Source organism: Anomaloglossus baeobatrachus, chromosome 3 (genome assembly GCF_048569485.1).
Source record: "Anomaloglossus baeobatrachus isolate aAnoBae1 chromosome 3, aAnoBae1.hap1, whole genome shotgun sequence".
In the NCBI taxonomy this organism is placed as follows: domain Eukaryota; kingdom Metazoa; phylum Chordata; class Amphibia; order Anura; family Aromobatidae; genus Anomaloglossus; species Anomaloglossus baeobatrachus.
In genome coordinates, this window is record NC_134355.1 from 680302856 (window position 1) to 680327855 (window position 25000).

Sequence of the window (25000 nt, forward strand, 5' to 3'; positions counted from 1 at the left end):
GTAACTGCCATAATTGTCCTAATACCGATAAACAATGCCTAAATGTTACCACCATACTGTACCCAAGTGATATTGTCAAATATAACTCTGCTGTGCTGAAACTTTCTTTAATGCCTAATTATTGCCATAATATAGTAACCAAATAATACCGCCAAATTGTGCACTAAAAAATACAATACCATATGGTAACATCATCCATCAGAGTTCCTGAGATGCAGCTTTTTTTTTTTTTTTGGATTTGCGCACTTTATGTATCTTAACCAAGGGGGTGTGGCTCCCAGGATCCTCATGGGCGTGTCTTTAGGCTGCCTGTGAGCTTTGCACCATAAAAATTAGCACTGAACAAAGAGGTCCGGATCTCATCGAATCGTATGGGGAATGGGAAAAAAAGCGGATTACTCAGGGGCGCAGCGGGAATAAAGTGTCCACTGTTGACCCGGAGAGACGTCCCCCGAGGGGTCACAAATGTAAGGATTGGGGCAGTTTTTTTTTTCCCATCTGTTGATGAGGAAAATTCATCATTAAGCGGAATCATTGCTACAAATGTGTGGAGCGCGACATGTTGGCTTCTTGGTCTGAGCAGATCGTTCTAATTCAGAGCGGATTCTGCTGTTGAATGGCGCAGATGGCGAGGAGTTGTGCGTGAATTCTTGGCAGCGGCCGGCGGGATTGAGCGGCAGGAATCAATCATTCTGCCACTTATCAACACTCCACGTCCTGATACATTTTCCTGGATAAAACATTTAAAGGACCCGCGAATATAAAAAATCCATCTCCTTCCTGTACGATGCCTTGAAAGAAGGTGAATGTCTGCGCTGAGAAGGAGGTGCTGACAGCTGGGCCCGGGCTTTGCTATCAGGGAATGGAAACAATGAACGGAATAGATGGAAATTAACTTCCTTTATTTTTAAATTTTAAAAATTGCAACAAATTCAAAATGTTTTTTTTTGTTTTTTTTTATTCTATTAATTTAAATGTCTTATTATTTTTGCTGTAATGTTATGATTGTTAGCTCTTGTGCTCGGAGGCTCGTTATGACTGCATTCAGTAGGCTGCGGAGCGGCGCTCGCTGTTAGTCACTTGGGCTGAATCCTATTATCGGTGATTGTGAAGGGGATTGGGGATATCGAGCTTTAAATATCCGGTGACTCATTTATTTCAGGGTCTTATTTTCACCTCGAAGCGGCAGAAAGAAAACATTACAAGGTCCTCGTTATCGGAGAGAAGTCGTATTCTACACAACGGAGGATTGGAATCTGCCGCCTAATAACACCGAGCACCGCAAATCACTGAGAAATCACCAAATATGTGCAGAATAGTGAGTGCAGCTCTGGAGTATAATACAGGATCAGTAATGTAATGTATGTACACAGTGACTCCACCAGCAGAATAGTGAGTGCAGCTCTGGAGTATAATACAGGAGGTAACTCAGGATCAGTAATGTATGTACACAGTGACTGCACCAGCATAATAGTGAGTGCAGCTCTGGAGTATAATACAGGAGGTAACTCAGGATCAGTAATGTAATGTATGTACACAGTGACTGCACCAGCAGAATAGTGAGTGCAGCTCTGGAGTATAATACAGGAGGTAACTCAGGATCAGTAATGTAATGTATTTACACAGTGACTGCACCAGCAGAATAGTGAGTGCAGCTCTGGTGTATAATACAGGAGGTAACTCAAGTTCAGTAATGTAATGTATGTACACAGTGAGTGCACCAGCAGAATAGTGAGTGCAGCTCTGGAGTATAATACAGGAGGTAACTCAGGATCAGTAATGTAATGTATGTACACAGTGACTGCACCAGCAGAATAGTGAGTGCAGCTCTGGAGTATAATACAGGAGGTAACTCAGGATCAGTAATGTAATGTATGTACACAGTGACTGCACCAGCAGAATAGTGAGTGCAGCTCTGGAGTATAATACAGGAGGTAACTCAGGATCAGTAATGTAATGTATGTACACAGTGACTGCACCAGCAGAATAGTGAGTGCAGCTCTGGAGTATAATACAGGAGGTAACTCAGGATCAGTAATGTAATGTATGTACACAGTGACTGCACCAGCAGAATAGTGAGTGCAGCTCTGGAGGATAATACAGGAGGTAACTCAGGATCAGTAATGTAATGTATGTACACAGTGACTGCACCAGCAGAATAGTGAGTGCAGCTCTGGAGGATAATACAGGAGGTAACTCAGGATCAGTAATGTAATGTATGTACACAGTGACTGCACCAGCAGAATAGTGAGTGCAGCTCTGGAGTATAATACAGGAGGTAACTCAGGATCAGTAATGTAATGTATGTACACAGTGACTGCACCAGCAGAATAGTGAGTGCAGCTCTGGAGTATAATACAGGAGGTAACTCAGGATCAGTAATGTAATGTATGTACACAGTGGCTGCACCAGCAGAATAGTGAGTGCAGCTCTGGAGAATAATACAGGAGGTAACTCAGGATCAGTAATGTAATGTATATACACAGTGTCTACACCAGCAGAATAGTAAGTGCAGCTCTGGAGTATAATACAGGAGGTAACACAGGATCAGTAATGTAATGTATGTACACAGTGACTGCACCAGCAGAATAGTGAGTGCAGCTCTGGAGTATAATACAGGAGGTAACTCAGGATCAGTAATGTAATGTATGTACACAGTGGCTGCACCAGCAGAATAGTGAGTGCAGCTCTGGAGTATAATACAGGAGGTAACTCAGGATCAGTAATGTAATGTATGTACACAGTGGCTGCACCAGCAGAATAGTGAGTGCAGCTCTGGAGAATAATACAGGAGGTAACTCAGGATCAGTAATGTAATGTATGTACACCGTGACTGCACCAGCAGAATAGTGAGTGCAGCTCTGGAGGATAATACAGGAGGTAACTCAGGATCAGTAATGTAATGTATATACACAGTGTCTACACCAGCAGAATAGTAAGTGCAGCTCTGGAGTATAATACAGGAGGTAACACAGGATCAGTAATGTAATGTATGTACACAGTGACTGCACCAGCAGAATAGAGAGTGCAGCTCTGGAGTATAATACAGGAGGTAACTCAGGATCAGTAATGTAATGTATGTACACAGTGGCTGCACCAGCAGAATAGTGAGTGCAGCTCTGGAGTATAATACAGGAGGTAACTCAGGATCAGTAATGTAATGTATGTACACAGTGGCTGCACCAGCAGAATAGTGAGTGCAGCTCTGGAGAATAATACAGGAGGTAACTCAGGATCAGTAATGTAATGTATGTACACCGTGACTGCACCAGCAGAATAGTGAGTGCAGCTCTGGGTTTCCTTTTTGAATATCTGGTCATTATCTTGATGTCAGACAATCTTCTTAGTCCTGTGACAGAATCCCTGTCCCTATAGTGACATTGTGCAGCTTCAGTGATCACAAAGATAATAATTTTTTTTTAGATAAAGTAATATAAAATAAAGCTTCTTCCGGAGATTTTGGCCATCGGGCTCCTCAATTGCATTAATAGTTTTAATGCTAAAAAATTATCTAGATACATTGTAAGGACGGGGGGGGGGTTATGGCGTAGGATGGGGGGGTGATGGTGTAGGATGGGGGGGGTGATGGTGTAGGATAGGGGGGGGGTGATGGCGTAGGTAGGGGGGGGGGTGATGGTGTAGGATGGGGGGGGTGATGGTGTAGGATGGGGGGGTGATGGCGTAGGATGGGGGGGTGATGGTGTAGGTAGGGGGGGGTGATGGTGTAGAATGGGGGGGGTGATGGTGTAGGATGGGGGGGTGATGGTGTAGAATGGGGGGGGGTGATGGCGTAGGATGGGGGGGGTGATGGCGTAGGATGGGGGGTAATGGTGTAGGTAGGGGGGGTGATGGTGTAGGATGGGGGGGTGATGGTGTAGGATGGGGGGTGATGGTGTAGGATAGGGGGGGGTGATGGTGTAGGATAGGGGGGGGTGATGGCGTAGGTAGGGGGGGGTGATGGTGTAGGTAGGGGGGGGGTGATGGTGTAGGATGGGGGGGTGATGGTGTAGGATGGGGGGGGTGATGGTGTAGGTGGGGGGGGGTGATGGTGTAGGATGGGGGGGTGATGGTGTAGGATGGGGGGGGTGATGGTGTAGGTAGGGGGGGGGTGATGGTGTAGGATGGGGGGGTGATGGTGTAGGATGGGGGGGGTGATGGTGTAGGATGGGGGGGTGATGGTGTAGGATGGGGGGGGTGATGGTGTAGGATGGGGGGGGTGATGGTGTAGGATGGGGGGGTGATGGTGTAGGATAGGGGGGGGTGATGGTGTAGGATGGGGGGTGATGGTGTAGGATGGGGGGTGATGGTGTAGGATGGGGGGGTGATGGTGTAGGAGGGGGGGTGATGGCGTAGGATGGGGGGGGGTGATGGCGTAGGATGGGGGGGGTGATGGCGTAGGATGGGGGGGGTGATGGTGTAGGTAGGGGGGGGTGATGGTGTAGGATGGGGGGGGTGATGGTGTAGGATGGGGGGGGTGATGGTGTAGGATGGGGGGGGTGATGGTGTAGGATGGGGGGGGTGATGGTGTAGGATAGGGGGGGGTGATGGTGTAGGATAGGGGGGGGTGATGGTGTAGGATGGGGGGGGGTGATGGTGTAGGATGGGGGGTGATGGTGTAGGATAGGGGGAGGTGATGGTGTAGGATAGGGGGGGGTGATGGCGTAGGTAGGGGGGGGGGGGTGATGGCGTAGGATGGGGGGGTGATGGCGTAGGATGGGGGGGGTGATGGTGTAGGATGGGGGGGTGATGGTGTAGGATGGGGGATGATGTTATAGGACGGGGGGGGTGATGGCGTAGGATGGGGGGGTGATGGTGTAGGACGGGGGGGGGGGTGATGGTGTAGGATGGGGGGATGATGTTATAGGACGGGGGGGGTGATGGTGTAGGATGGGGGGGTGATGGTGTAGGACGGGGGGAGGTGTTCTCCACCTTTTATACATTTGGGAAATTCAAATACAGCCATTGGCTGAACCATGGAGAAGCCTGGCGGGAAGTGTTCACTTTCCCTGCAGCGCCCCAAGAGGCGGAATGAAACATTACACGGTTGTGATTGCAGTCAGTGAGATGTGGGTATAACACACAGGTGTTCGGGGGTCTCGGGGGAGTGTCGGGAGGTCTGCCCTGTAACTGGCGGAGGTGTGTGGTGTATCCGCACAGGGCTGGGGGTCCTCACCCTGCAGATCTGCCCATTAGTGACTACAGCAGCCGGGACCACCGCATTATAGCATGGTGGTCTTTGAGTAGCTTTGTAGTCTCTTGTGGCCCCTTCTCACGGAGCCGGGCGTCTCCTCCAGTGTTTGCCATGGCTGTGCCTATAGCCGGGACCCGGCCACTCTCTGCCCGTGTTCACATTGATGTCTGGTGACGCACGGTGAGGTGTAATATTGGAGAGTGCAGGTGCCGTCCTGATTCGGTACGCCTTGTCACGGTGCGATGGCTTTACGCTTTTTTGATCAAAATATTGTTTTCTAAGCCCCCTATGTTTATTCATATGCAGTATGCTTTTATGTACTTACAACAGGATATATGTCCGTATTATTTTCTTCTTTTGGTGTTTTATGTACTATGGCCGGTGTGAACATGCGCTTACAAGCTGCGTGCATACCAATGTGCTTACAAGCTGCGTGTATACCAATGTGCTTACAAGCTGCGTGTATACCAATGCGCTTACAAGCTGCGTGTATACCAATGGGCTTACAAGCTGCGTGTATACCAATGCGCTTACAAGCTGCGTGTATACCAATGCGCTTACAAGCTGCGTGTATACCAATGCACTTACAAAATGCGTGTATACCAATGGGCTTACAAGCTGCGTGTATACCAATGGGCTTACAAGCTGCGTGTATACCAATGGGCTTACAAGCTGCGTGTATACCAATGCGCTTACAAGCTGCGTGTATACCAATGCACTTACAAACTGCGTGTATACCAATGCACTTACAAACTGCGTGTATACCAATGCGCTTACAAGCTGCGTGTATACCAATGCGCTTACAAGCTGCGTGTATACCAATGCGCTTACAAGCTGCGTGTATACCAATGCGCTTACAAGCTGCGTGTATACCAATGCGCTTACAAGCTGCGTGTATACCAATGGACTTACAAGCTGCGTGTATATCAATGCGCTTACAAGCTGCGTGTATACCAATGCGCTTACAAGCTGCGTGTATGCCAATGCGCTTACAAGCTGCGTGTATGCCAATGCGCTTACAAGCTGCGTGTATGCCAATGGGCTTACAAGCTGCGTGTATGCCAATGGGCTTACAAGCTGCGTGTATGCCAATGGGCTTACAAGCTGCGTGTATACCAATGCGCTTACAAGCTGCGTGTATACCAATGCGCTTACAAGCTGCGTGTATACCAATGCACTTACAAACTGCGTGTATACCAATGGGCTTACAAGCTGCGTGTATAATTACCACCATCCCATACTCCGGCTCACTTTTGTTTTTTCTTTTCTTTGAGCGACTTACAGCAATAGTTTTGGTCAGTGTATTGCAGTTGTATTTCTTATACAGTATGGTGGATGTGAGTTTACATATTCTAGTGAGTTGTATTTAGCATTTTATGGAGGTTTTATTTTTTTCACAATGTACAGTATTGTTTGTATTGTGATGCTATATACGGTATCGTTGCATTGTGGCAGTATGGTAGTAGTATGGCGCTGTGTACAGTATGGTGGTGGTAGGGTGCTGGGTACAGTATGGTGGTGGTAGGGCGCTGGGTACAGTATGGTGGTGGTAGGGCGCTGGGTACAGTATGGCGGTAGTATGGCGCTGGGTACAGTATGGTGGTATGGCGCTGGGTTCAGTATGGTGGTAGTATGGCGCTGGGTACTGTATGGTGGTAGTAGTATGGCGCTGGGTACAGTATGGTGGTATGGCGCTGGGTACAGTATGGTGGTGGTAGGGCGCTGGGTTCAGTATGGTGGTGGTGGTAGGGCGCTGGGTACAGTATGGTGGTGGTGGTAGGGCGCTGGGTACAGTATGGTGGTGGTAGGGCGCTGGGTACAGTATGGTGGTGGTGGTAGGGCGCTGGGTACAGTATGGTGGTGGTGGTAGGGCGCTGGGTACAGTATGGTGGTGGTAGGGCGCTGGGTACAGTATGGTGGTAGGGTGCTGGGTACAGTATGGTGGTGGTAGGGCACTGGGTACAGTATGGTGGTGGTGGTAGGGCGCTGGGTACAGTATGGTGGTGGTAGGGCGCTGGGTACAGTATGGTGGTGGTAGGGCGCTGGGTACAGTATGGTGGTGGTAGGGTGCTGGGTTCAGTATGGTGGTGGTAGGGCGCTGGGTACAGTATGGTGGTGGTAGGGCGCTGGGTACAGTATGGTGGTGGTAGGGCGCTGGGTACAGTATGGTGGTGGTAGGGCGCTGGGTACAGTATGGTGGTGGTAGGGCGCTGGGTACAGTATGGTGGTGGTAGGGCGCTGGGTTCAGTATGGTGGTGGTAGGGCGCTGGGTTCAGTATGGTGGTGGTAGGGCGCTGGGTACAGTATGGTGGTGGTAGGGCGCTGGGTTCAGTATGGTGGTGGTAGGGCGCTGGGTACAGTATGGTGGTAGGGCGCTGGGTACAGTATCGTAGAATGGCGCTGGGTACAGTATGGTGGTAGGGCGCTGGGTACAGTATGGTGGTAGGGCGCTGGGTACAGTATGGTGGTGGTAGGGCGCTTGGTACAGTATGGTGGTGGTAGGGCGCTTGGTACAGTATGGTGGTAGGGCGCTTGGTACAGTATGGTGGTAGGGCGCTGGGTACAGTATGGTGGTGGTAGGGCGCTGGGTACAGTATGGTGGTGGTAGGGCGCTGGGTACAGTATGGTGGTGGTAGGGCGCTGGGTACAGTATGGCGGCATAATGGCGGTAGTAGGGCACGCTGTACATTATGGCGGTAGTAGGGCACGCTGTACAGTATATTGGTTGTATTATTGCTCTTTGCACAGTATGGTGGTAGTATTTTGCACTGTGTGGCTATACTCGCACATTAGCTGAGCTCTATACATAGAGCGGAGTCTAGTGTTGAATCCCTGAATAATAGGATTCTGTGAGAGCAGTGTCCTGACGGTGCTATTCATTATCATGGGGCCAGCGGAGTCAGTGCGGCCTCGTCCTGGCAGGGTCGTGTGTGTTACACATGTACGATGCTTCTGCACACATATAACACATAACACCCCGGTGGACAGAGGCTGAGTCCAGAGTCCTGATCTGCGTCTCTGGAGCGCGCTCAGTGTACAGCAGTGTGCGTGTGACCAGAGCCTTATCCGGGCAGCAGAGGCGGCATGATGTGACCATACTGGTGTCCTCAGACCCCGCGTCACCCGCTCCCTGCAGCCCCTTGTCACAACCCGCCAGGTACAATACCGGACCCCACCCCAGATACTGACGTCCTCCGCTAATCAGTGGCGCGGGAGTCACATTACAGATCTATCCATTACATCTTGTGCGCAGCACGTCTGATTTTCCTCTCGAGAAGTCGATTGTTCATATTTTATTTCATCTTTTATTTTTTTAATCTCTAAACATATGAAAATGGAGGAAAGCAGAAGTGTGAACAGCTTGCTGAGCAGTGACTGCGCTCACTTTACATCGCTCTCAGCTGTCACCGCGAACCAGAAAATATCAAATGAGGATGGAAATAGAAACTGAGACAGGGACAGCGGCTTTGTTTTTTTTTGCTGTATATTTTCCTTAAAGTGCATTTTTCCTAAAACATATAAGTTTTTTTTTTTTTTTTTTTTTTTTTTTTTCATTTTAATGTGATTATATGATTCTGAAATATTGCAGTTCTGCCACTGCCCACTAGGGGCAGCACTCAACATAGTTCTTTAACAGACAGTGCCCCACCTGTCCACTTGTGGTATTACAGCTCTGAGATGGCTCTTTTTTCTTTTCTTTCACAGCTCTCCAGACTGTATAATGGCCCCCACACAGCCCTCTGCACAGTATGGTGGACCCCACACTATCCGTCACACTGTATAATTTCTTGCATACAGTATAATGGCCCTCAAATAGCCCTCCATAAAGAATAAAGGCTCCTCATAGCCCTCCATATATTATAATGGGCGCCACATTGCATTCCATATAGTATAATGCACCACTCATAGTCCTCCATATAGTATAATGCACATCCCATAGTCCTCCATATAGTATAATGCACATCCCATAGTCCTCCATATAGTATAATGCACGACTCATAATCCTCCATATAGTATAATGCACCCCCATAGTCCTCCATATAGTATACTACACCCCCATAACCTTTCATATAGCATAATGCACCCCATAGTCCTCCATTCTAGTATAACATATCCCTGTAGTCCTGCATATAGTAAAATGCTCCTCCATATTTTAGAATGCATCCCCATAGTCCCCAGTATAGTATAATGCATCCCCATGGTCCCCATACAGTATAATGCACCTCATAGTCCCCCATACAGTATAATGCACCCCATAGTCCTCCATACAGTATAATGCACCCCGTAGTCCTCCATACAGTATAATGCACCCCATAGTCCTCCATATAGTATAATGCACCCCGTAGTCCTCCATACAGTATAATGCACCCCATAGTCCTCCATATAGTATAATGCACCCCCATAGTCCTCTATATAGTATATTGCATCGCCCATAGCCTTCCATATAGCATAATGCACCCCATAGTCCTCCATTCTAGTATAACACATCCCTGTAGTCCTGCATATAGTATAATGCTCCTCCATATTTTATAATGCATCTCCATGGTTCCCCATATAGTATAATGCACCCCATAGTCCCCCATACAGTATAATGCACTCCATAGTGTTCTGTATAGTATAATGCATCCTCCATACCCTTCCATATAGCATAATGCACCCCATAGTCCTCCATATAGTATAATGCACCCCATAGTCCTCCATATAGTATAATGCACCCCATAGTCCTCCATATAGTATAATGCACCCCATAGTCCTCCATATAGTATAATGCACCCCATAGTCCTCCATATAGTATAATGCACCCCATAGTCCTCCATATAGTATAATGCACCCCATAGTCCTCCATATAGTAAGACTCATCACCATAGTCCGCCATATAGTATAATGCACCTCCATATAGTACATAGAGCCCATAGTAATCTATGTAGGTATATGACCACCATGTACTCACTGCTTCAGTCTCAGCAGGGAGCATTCTGAAGCGGTGTCTTCACTGCACAGCGGGTGCGCAGTAGTGATGCCATCGCGCCAACTGCACTGAACTGTCAGATCTGAGATGCCATGGGAGAATGATGGAGGAGGGAGAGGATAGCGGAGCGCTCCCTATTTCATCACTGCTTTCAACTGTATTGGCATCCACAATGTGGCTACAGTTGAAAGTGTGATGCCCGCGGTGGCGCTGGCACTGGGCCTCCTCGACTCATGGGCCCCATAGTCCTCGCTTGATTTGCTGCCATTGACAATATGCCACTGGGACATTAAATAAAGGGAAACTTATTTTTTCAAAAATGAAACCTGTGCAACCCTCTGGGATATCCAGGACCAGCTCGAAAGATGGCTATTCTCCAAAACACTGTTCACACAGGGAGACGTTTAGATAAAATTTGCCTAATGTGTGTTCACATGGGGGTTTGGTTGATGTCTTGAAGGACACTGGGGATCACACATGGGGATATCATGGTAGATCTTGACCTGTAAGAAGGTCCTGGGAGAACATCTGAAAATGAGAGATGGATATGTCCGGGTATGGCAGAAACGGCAGGGTAATTGTGTAACTGTTTGTCCAGATGTGTTTAAGAACATTCGCCTGGTGGTCATAGACTTGGCTCTACTCACTAGAGGTTCTATGGTCTCCACTGGTCATGAGAGAGGCAACAGTGCAAGTAAGTCCTAGAAAAATGTTGTGTGTCCCTCAGAGTTGGAGAACCTGAGAACCTAGCCAGGAGAACACTTGGTGGAGCATTGAACATCTCGGTTGTGATTCCTTGATTTTGTACATTTCAACCATGGAAGGAAGTAGGAGTAGAATCCATGAAATCTTCTTTGTCCCCACAGATCAGTAATGTCCTGTTCTTAGCCGATTCACCGATCCTGGCCAGGATGTCTCTGGACCCGATCAATCGTTCCAGAGGAAACACCTTTATGCAGTCAGATGGCCCCACGGAGCAGCCTCTCGATGGAGAGATCAGCAAGGAGGAGATGCGGATCCTCAAGGTCTGCTTCCACAGCAACAGCTCCAACCTGATGAAGAACTTCAAGCTCGTCAAGTGCAGCATATTCACGGAAATACGGGTGAGCTCCACCGACATTTAGTACTTTTTTCTATACTTCCAATGAGTCAAAAACCAAAAATTTGAAAATTGATTTGTCCATTGTGTCCCATGAGTTGGGGGATTAGGAGAATCTATGATGGTGAGGATAAGGATAATTAGGTCCAATGACTCGTCTGGTCTTCCCTGTACCCATGGATGAGGATAATTGGGTACAGGCGAGACCAGAGGAGTCCCAGGACCTATGGATGAGGAGAATTGGGTATAGGCGAGACCAGAGGAGTCCCAAGACCTATGGATGAGGATAATTGGGTACAGGCAAGACCAGAGGAGTCCCAAGACCTATGGATGAGGATAATTGGGTACAGGCGAGACCAGAGGAGTCCCAGGACCTATGGATGAGGAGAATTGGGTATAGGCGAGACCAGAGGAGTCCCAAGACCTATGGATGAGGATAATTGGGTACAGGCAAGACCAGAGGAGTCCTAAGACCTATGGATGAGGATAATTGGGTACAGGCGAGACCAGAGGAGTCCCAGGACCTATGGATGAGGAGAATTGGGTATAGGCGAGACCAGAGGAGTCCCAAGACCTATGGATGAGGATAATTGGGTACAGGCGAGACTAGAGGAGTCCCAGGACCTATGGATGAGGATAATTGGGTATAGGCGAGACCAGAGGAGTCCCAAGACCTATGGTGAAGGATAATTGGGTACAGGCAAGACCAGAGGAGTCCCAAGACCTATGGATGAGGATAATTGGGTACAGGCGAGACCAGAGGAGTCCCAGGACCTATGGATGAGGATAATTGGGTACAGGCGAGACTAGAGGAGTCAGTGGACCTATGGATGAGGATAATTGGATTCTATGGGTTGGCGGTCAGATGGGTCATTGGGCTTATTGATGAAGATAGTCCATTTGGCCATTGAGCTCTATTGCATGGGGACTAAGACGAGTAATGGGACTCATGGATGAGGACACTTAATTTCGTCATTGAGGTCTATGAGTTGGGAGATTGGATGAGAATAATTGGATTGCCCATTGAAGTCTATAGATTAGAGGTCAGATAATTAATGGAATCCATGGATGAGGATAATTGAAGTGACCATTGTACTTTGGGTAGGGGAACCAGATGAGTTGGTTGGCATAGTACATGTGTCCCTGACTGGGGTTTACAGCGGAAACTTCTGCAGTATATGGGATCCATATTGAGACCTTGTATGAGGATCCTTAAAGATCTGTGTGGATCTTCCACAGAGAAAGTCTTGTGGGAGAGGATGGTTGGTCATAGTGTCCCACACGGACTAGGGGAGGTCCGGCGTGAGGCCAAATACACAACAAATCAGGGGTAACACACTACAAAAAACAAGGGGTACAACGGTTGCACTTTAACAATGGTGGACCCTAGTGCTAGTGAGAAGGAAGGACGACACCTCCTCCCCTACCTGCTGCTGTACTCTGCACTTTTAGCCAGTCCCTATACAGGTTCCTCACCTATCGCTGAGCCGGAACCTGAAGCCCTGAGACGACCCTACAATGGTCCTGGCTAGGGAGTGGGCACTGACACAACCCACTGGGAATGGAAGACAGACAGGGGGAACACAACCACAGAACGCTGCAGTCAGCACCAGCAAATCCAAGAGAGGGCAACAGCAGCTCCTTCCACCTCGAAGGCCAGAATCCAAATGAATCAAGAATAACCGGCACCTTCTGGTATATAAAGGGACTGGGAGTGATCCCAACCGGAAACACCTAATCAGGAGTCGGAGGCTGCTGGAAATCAAACTGATATTAACCCTCTCTTTCCCAAAGGAAAGAAAATCACATTTAAATAGCAAAGTCTCACCAGGTAAAGGGAGACTCTGACTCAGAACCTGTCACTAACCTCTTACAGCAGAGAGACGACCATGACACACAGACACCGGTGATAAGCCGAGAGACCTCTTGACACATACATGATCGCTGATTGTTACGTGTGGGAGGCTCTGTGACTTTCCTCTAGTGACAAATGTGGGGGGAAAGAATGATTGTGCATGTTGTATTTCACCATGCCTCATCCTTACCAAGCACCTGTCTGAAGTGTCTTCCCCTCTCTCGGCTATAATCCACATACATGGTTGGCACTATCAAGGCATGCTGGGAGTTGTAGTTTGGAAACTGCAGGAGAGGAACAGATTGGAGGCTAAAAAAAAAAACCCCATTATTTTACTAGTCCAATTGATCATGGGCGACGGCTCTGCCAACCACTCAGGCCATGATCCATCCGAGGAGTAAACCTTATGGTGTTTGTAGCGGAGTCTGGGATCAGGGGCTCCTCCTGAACCTGGATCCCTGGTACAGCCCTGGTGCCCCAGTGGTCAGTCTACCACCAACTGATGGTCATGAACCTTTTCCAATTAGAATTCCCCTGCGTTAGTTGGAGAGTGAGTCCTGAGATCAGGGGCTCCTCCTGAGCCTGGACCCCTGGTACAGCCCTGGTGCACCAGTGGTCAGTGATGGTCATGAATAGTGTTGAGCGGACCCGGATCGGAAAAAACACTGATCCTCCGGACCCAGATTATTAGCGATCCGCTCAACTCTAGCTCATGAACCCTTTGCAGTAAGAATTCCCCTTCCAGGACCAAGCACTAGTTATAGGAGAGCAAGCCCTGGGATCAAGGACTCCTCCTGAACCTGGACCCCTGGTACAGCCTTGGTGCCCTAGTGGTCAATTTACCACCGACGTTGATGGTCATGAACCTTTCCAATAACCATATCCACGCCAGGACCCAGCACTAGTTGTAGGAGAGGGAGCCCTGGGATCAGGGGCTCCTCCTGAGCCTGGACCACTGGTACAGCCCTGGTGCCCCAGTGGTCAGTCTACCACCAGCTGATGGTCATGAATCTTTCCAATAAGAATTCCCGTTCCAGGACCCAGCGCTAGTTGTAGCTGAGAGAGTCATGAGATCAGGGGCCTCTCCTGAGTTTCGACCCCTGGTGGTGTCCCAGTGGTCAGTGATGGTCATGAACCCTTTCCACTAAGAATTCCCTTTCCAGGACCCAGCATCCCAGGAGAGCAAGTTCAGGCATCAGGGGCTCCTCCTGAACTTGTACCTCGGTACAGCTTTGGTGCCCCAGTGGTCAGTCTACCACCGGCACTAATGGTCATGAACCCTTTCTAATTAGGATTCCCCTGCCAGGGCCCAGCGCTAGTTGTAGGAGAGTGAGCCCTGGGATTAGGGGCTCCTCCTGAACCTGGACCCCTGGTACAGCCCTGGTGCCCCAGTGGTCAGTCTACAATCAGCTGATGGGCATGAACCCTCTCCAGGGCCCAGCACTAGTTGTAGGAGAGTGAGCCCTGGGATTAGGGGCTCCTCCTGAACCTGGACCCCTGGTACAGCCCTGGTGCCCCAGTGGTCAGTCTACAATCAGCTGATGGGCATGAACCCTCTCCAGGGCCCAGCACTAGTTGTAGGAGAGTGAGCCCTGGGATTAGGGGCTCCTCCTGAACCTGGACCCCTGGTACAGCCCTGGTGCCCCAGTGGTCAGTCTACAATCAGCTGATGGGCATGAACCCTCTCCAGGGCCCAGCACTAGTTGTAGGAGAGTGAACCCTAAACTTTGGGTCTTTTTGCTGAAGTTTCTCTCGTCTTGCACAGACGTGCTCCCCCACCTCTCCCACAGCCCCCCGCTCACAGGCACCACCTATTGTTACAATCCCGGTATCTGTATTCTCTGACGTTCGTCAGGAGCGGGCACATACAGTAGATGATGTATTTATAGTGACTTGCGTCAGGATGATCGGGTTTCATCTTTCCTTTTCATTCTTTCTTCCACCGACTGAAATGAAGTGAAAAGTGACAATAGAAGAAGTCCATGAAATCTCTCCCGGCCATTATGTCTCCGTGTGGTGGGCTGTGCGTGTGCGAGACGCGCGGATCTGCTGAGAGGCGCGGAGGGGGCAGGGGCTGCTTGTGTCAGATTTTCATTTATTTTTCTAGAGGGAATTTCATGCATTTTTTTCCCCATGAAATTATGTAATTTGCTTCATGATTTGTGCCTATTAGGATTTATACTAATTGCTCCTGGTGGTCTAGAGGGGATTAGGTTAATAATATTACTGGGGTTCTAAAGTGGCTTACAGATAATATTCATAGGATTTATACTAATTGCTCCTGGTGGTCTAGGGGGGGATTAAGTTACTGATAATATTACTGGGGTTCTAAAGTGGCTTAGAGATAATATTAATAGGATTTATACTAATTGCTCCTGGTGGTCTAGGGGATTAGGTTAATGATAATATTACTGGGGTTCTAAAGTGGCTTCCAGATAATATTCATAGGATTTATACTAATTGCTCCGGGTGGTCTAGGGGATTAGGTTAATGATATTACTGAGGTTCTAAAGTGGCTTCCAGATAATATTCATAGGATTTATACTAATTGCTCTTGGTGGGATTAGGTTAATGATATTACTGGGGTTCTAAAGTTTCTTAGTATAAATCCTATGAATATTATCTCTAATTGCTCCTGGTGGTCTAGGTGATTAGGTTAATGATATATTACTGAGGTTCTAAAGTGGCTTCCAGATAATATTCATAGGATTTATACTAATTGTTCCTGGTGGTCTAGGGGGGATTAGATTAATTATATTACTTGGGTTCTAAAGTGTCTTAAAGATAATATTAATATAGGATTTATACTAATTGCTCCTGGTGGTCTAGGGGTTTAGATTAATGATATATTACTGAGGTTCTAAAGTGGCTTCCAGATAATATTCATAGGATTTATACTAATTGCTCTTGGTGGTCTAGAGGGGATTAGGTTAATATTACTGTGGTTCTAAAGTGGCTTAGATATAATATTCATAGGATTTATACTAATTGCTCCTGGTGGTCTAGGGAATTAGGTTAATGATATATTACTGAGGTTCTAAAGTGGCTTCCAGATAATATTCATAGGATTTATACTAATTGCTCTTGGTGGTCTAGAGGGGATTAGGTTAATATTACTGTGGTTCTAAAGTGGCTTAGATATAATATTCATAGGATTTATACTAATTGCTCCTGGTGGTCTAGGGGATTAGGTTAATGATATATTACTGAGGTTCTAAAGTGGCTTCCAGATAATATTCATAGGATTTATACTAATTGTTCCTGGTGGTCTAGGGGGGATTAGATTAATTATATTACTTGGGTTCTAAAGTGTCTTAAAGATAATATTAATATAGGATTTATACTAATTGCTCCTGGTGGTCTAGGGGTTTAGATTAATGATATATTACTGAGGTTCTAAAGTGGCTTCCAGATAATATTCATAGGATTTATACTAATTGCTCTTGGTGGTCTAGAGGGGATTAGGTTAATATTACTGTGGTTCTAAAGTGGCTTAGATATAATATTCATAGGATTTATACTAATTGCTCCTGGTGGTCTAGGGGATTAGGTTAATGATATATTACTGAGGTTCTAAAGTGGCTTCCAGATAATATTCATAGGATTTATACTAATTGCTCTTGGTGGTCTAGAGGGGATTAGGTTAATATTACTGTGGTTCTAAAGTGGCTTAGATATAATATTCATAGGATTTATACTAATTGCTCCTGGTGGTCTAGGGGATTAGGTTAATGATATATTACTGAGGTTCTAAGGTGGCTTCCAGATAATATTCATAGGATTTATACTAATTGTTCCTGGTGGTCTAGGGGGGATTAGATTAATTATATTACTTGGGTTCTAAAGTGTCTTAGAGATAATATTAATATAGGATTTATACTAATTGCTCCTGGTGGTCTAGGGGTTTAGATTAATGATATATTACTGAGGTTCTAAAGTGGCTTCCAGATAATATTCATAGGATTTATACTAATTGCTCTTGGTGGTCTAGAGGGGATTAGGTTAATATTACTGTGGTTCTAAAGTGGCTTAGATATAATATTCATAGGATTTATACTAATTGCTCCTGGTGGTCTAGGGGATTAGGTTAATGATATATTACTGAGGTTCTAAAGTGGCTTCCAGATAATATTCATAGGATTTATACTAATTGCTCTTGGTGGTCTAGAGGGGATTAGGTTAATATTACTGTGGTTCTAAAGTGGCTTAGATATAATATTCATAGGATTTATACTAATTGCTCCTGGTGGTCTAGGGGATTAGGTTAATGATATATTACTGAGGTTCTAAGGTGGCTTCCAGATAATATTCATAGGATTTATACTAATTGTTCCTGGTGGTCTAGGGGGGATTAGATTAATTATATTACTTGGGTTCTAAAGTGTCTTAGAGATAATATTAATATAGGATTTATACTAATTGCTCCTGGTGGTCTAGGGGATTAGGTTAATGATATATTACTGAGGTTCTAAAGTGGCTTCTAGATAATATTCATAGGATTTATACTAATTGCTCCGGGTGGTCTAGAGGGGATTAGGATAATATTACGGTGGTTCTAAACTGGCTTAGATATAACATTTCAAAGGATTCATACTAATTGTTCCTGGTGGTCTAGGGGGGGATTAGATTAATTATATTGCTTGGGTTCTAAAGTGTCTTAGAGATAATATTAATATAGGATTTATACAGATTGCTCCTGGTGGTCTGGGGGATTAGGTTTATGATATTACTGGGGTTCTTAAGTGGCTTAGAGATAATATTAATAACATTTTTATACTAATTGTTCCTGGTGGTCTAGGGGGGCTTAGGTTAGTGATAATATTACTGGGGTTCTAAAGTGGCTTAGAGATAATTTTCATAGGATTTATACTAAATGCTCCTGGTGGTCTAGGGGGGATTAGGTTAATAATACTGGGGTTCTAAAGTGGCTTAGAGCTGATGCACTTATGTTGTCTCCCTTTTGGTTAGGGAATTATGTCCAATATCTGAACTACATTTCTGAATTGCATTTTATAAGAATGATTATTTAGTAGTTAGAAATAGAATTTCTGATGGTCTTTTACAGGTTACATTTTTTTTTTTGTTGGCCCTGGTGGTCCCTTCTTGTGAATAGATTGCCAGTTGTAACGCTGGTGATCTAGAGCGGTGAATAGATTCAAATCCTGGTGGTCAAGCGTGATGAAGGGATTAGGAATATTGTCCCTGGTGGTCTAGAGTAGTGAAAAGTTCAATGGTAATTTATCTGGAATGATGGTAATATTACTGGTGGTCTGGATTAATATAGATTTGAGGATAACACCCTCTATAGTGGAGTGATAATTAATGAAAACCCTGGTGGTCAAACGATTAATGTTGTTGTTATTAACCCTAGAGGCTTCAAGAGATAAAAGGTTAATGGTAATAATACTGATGGTCTAGTGGTCAAAAGAATAATGGTATTAACCCTTTGTGATCTTGATTGGTTATAGGATTAATAGTAATAATTCTGGGCAGATAAAGTAGTGAAAGTTTAGTATTAGTATCCCTCGATATCCAATGTAGTAAGATTAATAATAACCCTGGTGGTCTAGTGTTAAAGGATTAATGGTAATATTTAGTTATGAGTGAGCACTACTATGGTCGGGTGCTCGGTACTCGTTATGAGCAGTCGGATGCGCGGGCAAGTATAATTGAAGTCAATGGGAAACTCGATGTAGCACCTGCATCCCTGCAGGGACATGCTAACTCACTCACCGTCCCGTCTGTGTTCCTTCTCTCCTGTGGCCGTCCACGTGTGTTCCTGCTCCCTCCTCACCACTGGGGTTCCCCAAGAATGTGCTTAGGGCATGTGAGCGCACACCGGCCCTCCTCTTAAAGTGTCAGTGTTCCATTTCCTGGAAGCGCCTCTCAGCCTGTGTGCTGAGAGACACTAAGTTTTTAAGGCACTCTCCCATTAGAGGAGGTGCCTGTGCAACATCCTTAGTTAATTAGTCTTTTAGTCTGCTTCCTAGCTAGTTGTCACGTCCTGTTATCCCTGTGTCTATCTTCCCATAACTATCTGTCCCTGCCCACCATACCTGTCCATACCCGCCTGTCTCAGCCATCCTGCCTGTACCTGCCTGCACTTGTGTCTGTACCAGAGTCAGCTGCCACAATCCCAGTCACTGCCCTTGGAGTGGCACTTGGCATGTGCCTTGCGGTGGCCGTTTAGTTAGTCCGGGCCCTCCCCTGTGGTCCAGTGGGTCCAATAATCCTGCTCACCACTTCAACAATACTGGCGGTGAGCGCTACACTTGAGATTTTTTTCCGGTAGATCTTCCAGGAAAAATCCTCTTTTGAGGCATAAATGGGATACTGATTTGTCTTTGCTTTCAGCTCAATATCCTTAAACGCGTCTCGAGATGACGAGCTTAGAGAGACAAAAAAACCCTATAACTTTGTGATACTCTGTCGGGGGATGATTATACTATATGTTCCTATTTTTGTGGCCACCCAGTGGTTGTGATGGGAATTACAGGACGTTGGAGGATTTTGATAATCCAATACACCTTCATTACATTCTCTTTTCACATTAAGTTGGAGTCCTTAAAGGGGTTGTCCCCTACTTTGACATTTTATTGTAGTGCCCAGGGTGGTCAAAAAGTGGAAAAAAAAAAGATACTTCTGTACTGAATTTGGATTGCTTTGCCAGCAGCTAATTGACTGCACAAGCTCATTGCGATCTCTTTACATATTTTCAAAATCCACAAAAGGCTGCAGTTCCAATCATAACCACTGGGTGGCCACGTTTAGCCACGTATAGCATAACTAATCAATTATTGTTTAAGTCTGATCATCTTTGAATATGTTGCATCAAAAGAAAGTTAATCAAGGACATATAAAACCTGAAAGTTTGTGAGCCGTTCTGAATTCTCTATTTCTGCATAAATTTGCCCTAAAACCACATCAGATTTTTGCCTAAAAGTAAATAAAGAACCAAATCAAACAAATGGCAAGATGGAAGCCTGTTTTTGCAAACATTGAAGCCCGGGTATGTTTTGCTAAAACACCTCAATCAACTCTGCTAAAAGCAAGTGGGAGAATGTGTTCTGGTCTGAAGAGAACAAAGTGGAACTTTTGTGGTCATAATTTCAAAAGATGTTTGTTGCAAATCCAATTCTGAGCATCACCCAAAAGATCACCATACCCACAGTGTAGCATGGTAGAGGCAGCATTGTGCTTTGGGGCTGTTTCTCGGAAACTTTAGTCAAGGTGGAGGGAATTATGGAAAGTGTCAACTGGTTAAATTTGTATAAAAACTTTTTCAGACCTCTTCTAAGAAGCTGAGGAGGAATATGACCTTTTAGTACACCAATGACCCCAAGTGACCTTCACATCTAGAAAAGAATGGCTTCTCCAGATCAGTTTTGGGATAGCCCAGACCAGAATCCAAGTGATAATCTGTGGTGACTTGTGGAGGGCGCTGTATACAGGAAACTGACAGATGTGGAGTCGAGGGGGCAAAAATTGCCAATTGTAGATGTGCTGTATGATGGACTTAGACCTCAAATGACAGAATGTTGAAATTCCCTTTGCATTCCTGACAGCAAAGTATTATATGATCACCCACATTATTTTAATTCTATATTTTTTTTTGATATTTGCATTTTTCAACTGAATTGTACAGGTTGTAGGAGACATTAAAGGTGGAAAAAAATTGGAAATGTTTTTCTTTTTATATATGACCAAAATCTGACATTTTAACAGGGTTGTGCAGACTTTTTAGATCTAGTGTATAATAGTCTGAGAGGTCACAAAGGAACCCGAGGTAACTACTAAGTAACTAATGGCCTCTCACATAATATTAATGTTCATAGGAACCCAAGGTAACTACTAAGTAACTAAAGGCCTTTCTCACATATTAATATTCATAGGTACCCAAGGTAACTACTAAGTAACTAAAGGCCTCTTTCACATATTAATGTTCATAATAACGCACGGTAACTATTAAGTAACTAAAGGCCTCTCACATAATATTAATGTTCATAGGAACCCAAAGTAACTATTAGCTAAAGGCCTCTCTCACATATTAATGTTCATAGGAATCCAAGATAACTACTAAATAACTAAAGGCCTCTCTCAAATAATATTAATGTTCATCGGAACCCTAGGTTCCTACTAAGTAACTAAAGGCCTCTCTCGCATATTAATATTCACTAACGTAACTACTAAGTACTAAAGGCCTCTCTCAAATAATATTAATGTTCATAGGAACCCAAGGTAACTACTAAGTAATTAAAGGTCTCTCACATATTCATTTTCATAGAAACCCAAGGTAACTACTAAGTAACTAAAGGCCTCTAATATTAATGTTCATGAGTCCATCATCAGGACGACACTTGACACCATCGCTGTATGAGACAAGATTGCAAGGAAAAAGCCAATGGTCTCCAAAAATAACATTGCTGCCTGTCTACAGTTTCCTAAAGACCAACCGGACCAGTCAGGAGGCTATCGAATATTTGTGCCTCATTTGTTTGGTTTGGTTCTTTATCTACTTTTGGGACTTTTGTGAAAATCTGATGTGGTTTTAGGACAAATTTATGCAGAAACATGAGAAATTCTGAAGGGATCAAAAACTTTTTCTTTGTGCCCGAGGTCACATGACCGTGTGATGACTTTTTCTACCATGCTGTCTCCCTGTACCCAGGAAATAATCAGCTCCATCCTCCTGAGCGGTCGGATCGGTCCGGATATCCAGCACGTGGAGTGTTATGGGATACGACTGAAGCACCTTAAATCGGACGAGATCCACTGGCTGCACCCCGACCTGAGTGTGGGGGAGGTGCAGGAGAAGTACGAATGTCTCCACCTGGAGGCAGAGTGGAGGTAACGCTCAGGACCATGGTTATAGACGTCTATGGATAAAAGTGAAGGGGGGCCTCCAATACCTATAGTACTGCTCATCCAGATCTTCCTGGTTTATGATCCAAGATAGATCAGAAAGATATTAAGCAGAATATAATTCTACAAATCCAAATTTCTGCACCATTTATGGTGTGTATGCTATATGGTTGTGTGTAGATATGATATATATGCCTGCACAGATATTGTGTGATGCCCTGGACTAGCCAGGTAGGCACAGGTAGGCCCTTGCACAACACCCGTCCCCTAAAAAGGTGTCACCAGCCAACCTTAAAACCCTAGTCACCTCTCTCAGGGTTTGATGTTCAACACCAGGGGGCGTGGCCAGGCGGTTGGTCACACCCGCTGAGGAGTTCACAGGCCCTGAGGCAGGAAAACAAAACCGTTAGATTAGTGGAGGAGTTCAAGGAGTAAGGTCAAGTGCAGAGGCAGGCCTGTGCCCAGGTCTGCCGCAGTCTAACAACTGGTGTCTGGGTCGGAGCCCAGTCACCTCTGGCTAGGAGGCAGACGGTGGCCTCAGCCTGCAGGAGCCGGGAAGACTGCTCAGTGGAACTGTAAGGGACCGGAACAGGGTAGTGGCCCGCCGGTACTGAGCCGGGGAACCGACTGGAAACCAGAGCACAAAGGGGGGTACTCAGACCCTGAAACTAGGTCCCGAAACTACCGGACCAAGTTAATTAACTGATTGAGGTCTGGACTTTAGGTCCTTTTCCACCCAAGTCCTGACTGAAGACAACAGCCCACTGAGGGGGATAAAAAGCCACTGCCCAGGGATAGAGATCCCACGGGCCAGTGTCTGCGGGCAAACGGGCTCTCCCGAGATACACAACGCCGGGGAGCGGGCTCCCGTTGCTGAAGCACGGGCTTTCTACAGCTACACACAAGGTGCAGGACAAAGGCGGAGACCACCAATCCGACTGGGGACCAGACGCAGCCGGCTGCGGGCACCGACCACCATCATCTTGGTTTACCAGAGACTCTTGTGCATCTATCATAGTGAGTACTCGGGCCACGCACTGCCCTGCACCGCCAAGCACCGACAAACCATCCCAATCGGGTCCCGGGGCCATCACCCCTGCCCACGGAGGGGTTAACACCTCTGCTGCGCAACATCTCCCCCGGGTGCCTCGTAAACAGCAGCGGTGGTGTCCACATTCACCACAACCCGTGGGTGGCATCACGAACGTAACCAAAACCATGGCTCCGGCCGTAACCCTAACCCCTTCAAAGCGCCAGCCCCTTTCAGAGCGAAGTGACCCCCGGTCCGGAGGCGCTCGAGCCACCCACAAATGAGCCCGTATCCGAGCGGCTCGGCTGCAGCCGAGCGCGGGGCGGTACAATTGCTACTAACAATATACACATAATAAATGGTGCAGAAATTTGGATTTGTAGAATTAATATTCTGTTTAAAGTCTTATCCTGGATACACAGGGTGGTCCAAAAGTAGGGGGACAGTATGTGTAATGGGGTTATCAAACATGGTGTAAAGTGACACTGACTCAGTTGCCTTTAGCAACCAATCAGATTCCACCTTTCATTTCCCAAAGAGTCTGTGGAGAATGAAAAGGGGAATCTGATTGGTTGCTAAGGGCAACTGAGTCAGTTTCACTTTACACCATGTTTGATAACTCTGTTACACATACCGTCCCCCTACTTTTGGAGCACCCTCTATATACTATAGATCCAAAAAAGCACAGACAGAAGTGGAAATAGTGGCCTCTGAGCCCAGCGGCCACATTTCAGATCATTGGAGCCCACAACAAAAGTTCTGATGAACGGAAATGTCACCACCGGGCTCAATAAAAGCCACTATTTCCACTTAAAAATCTGGATCTGACTGTGCTTTTTTTTTTTTCTTCTTCTTTTTCAATCTATATAAATCAACTAGTGAATGATTGTGGGAAAACCTGGCACCCAGTGTCTTTATATATAATATATACTGTATTCCTCAGTTTATAAGACGCAGCGGATTATAAGACGCACCTTAAATTTAGAGATAAAAAAAGTAAAAAAAAAGGTTTCCGTTTTATAATCCGGTGGTGTCTTACCGGGGAGGGGCGGCAGCAATGGTGGAGCGGGGTGATAGGAGGCAGGGGCGATGCTGTGGGTGATGCAGGGGGCGGGCCGTGGCGCCGTGCAGGGGCAGCGGGCACTGCTCTGTGCTGGTGCTCGCTGCGGGCGGTGAGGCACTCGCCATTCTGAAGATGTCGGCAGTGCGGGCTTCAAAGAAATGGCGGCCAGAGTCAGTGCGTGCCCAGATGAGAGGGTGAGCCAAGAGCGTCATCTGCGCACATGCCAACTCGGAGCCCCGTTATTTGAAGGTCTTACAGCCGACATCTTCAGAATGGCCCGTACCACAGAGCCGCAACGCCCACCGCACAGAGCCACACAGAGCAGGGCCGCCCACTGCACACAGCAGCACTGCAAAAATCATCGCCCACAGCACACTGCATTGTCCTGGCCTCCTGTGACCGCTCTCCACCACCTCCCGGTAAGCTACATTTGAATTGTAAGACTCACCTCAACATGTATATGTGTGTGTGTGTGTGTGTGTGTGTGTGTGTGTGTATATTTATATAAATATATATATAGACCATATGTAAAGACATTATTAATCAAACAGGGAAAACAGGATTCCCATAAGCACAAAGCACAGTTATGAGGTCAGCAATAGCACTCACCCATATAAACCAAGTGGACTACAGGCACCATCAACCCCTACGTGCGTTTCGCATGGGCTTCCTCGGTGGGAATAATATAATAAATATTTATTTATAATATTTATTATAATGTGTGTGTCTGGAGACCCCCCCACACCGAGGTTTATATGGGTGAGTGCTATTGCTGACCTTACAACTGTGCTTTGTGCTTATGGGAATCCTGTTTTCCCTGTTTGATTAATAATGTCTCTACACATGGTCTGGTGAAGCTAATTCACTTTCCTCATGCACTTTAATGCTCTGGCACCTTGGCTAATGTTATGAGTCTTGGATCACGCACTTT

The 25000-nt window shown here is 46.2% G+C and overlaps 1 protein-coding gene across 1 annotated transcript in view; it reads left to right on the plus strand.

The window, feature by feature from the left end:
* The window catches only part of PTK2B (protein tyrosine kinase 2 beta), a 188408-nt gene that overhangs the window by 71522 nt on the left and 91886 nt on the right, over positions 1-25000 (plus strand). Inside the window, 2 exon segments of the mRNA XM_075341629.1 lie at positions 11027-11263; positions 21783-21961. Coding sequence (XP_075197744.1) covers positions 11072-11263; positions 21783-21961 — 371 coding nt within the window. The 5' untranslated portion in view covers positions 11027-11071.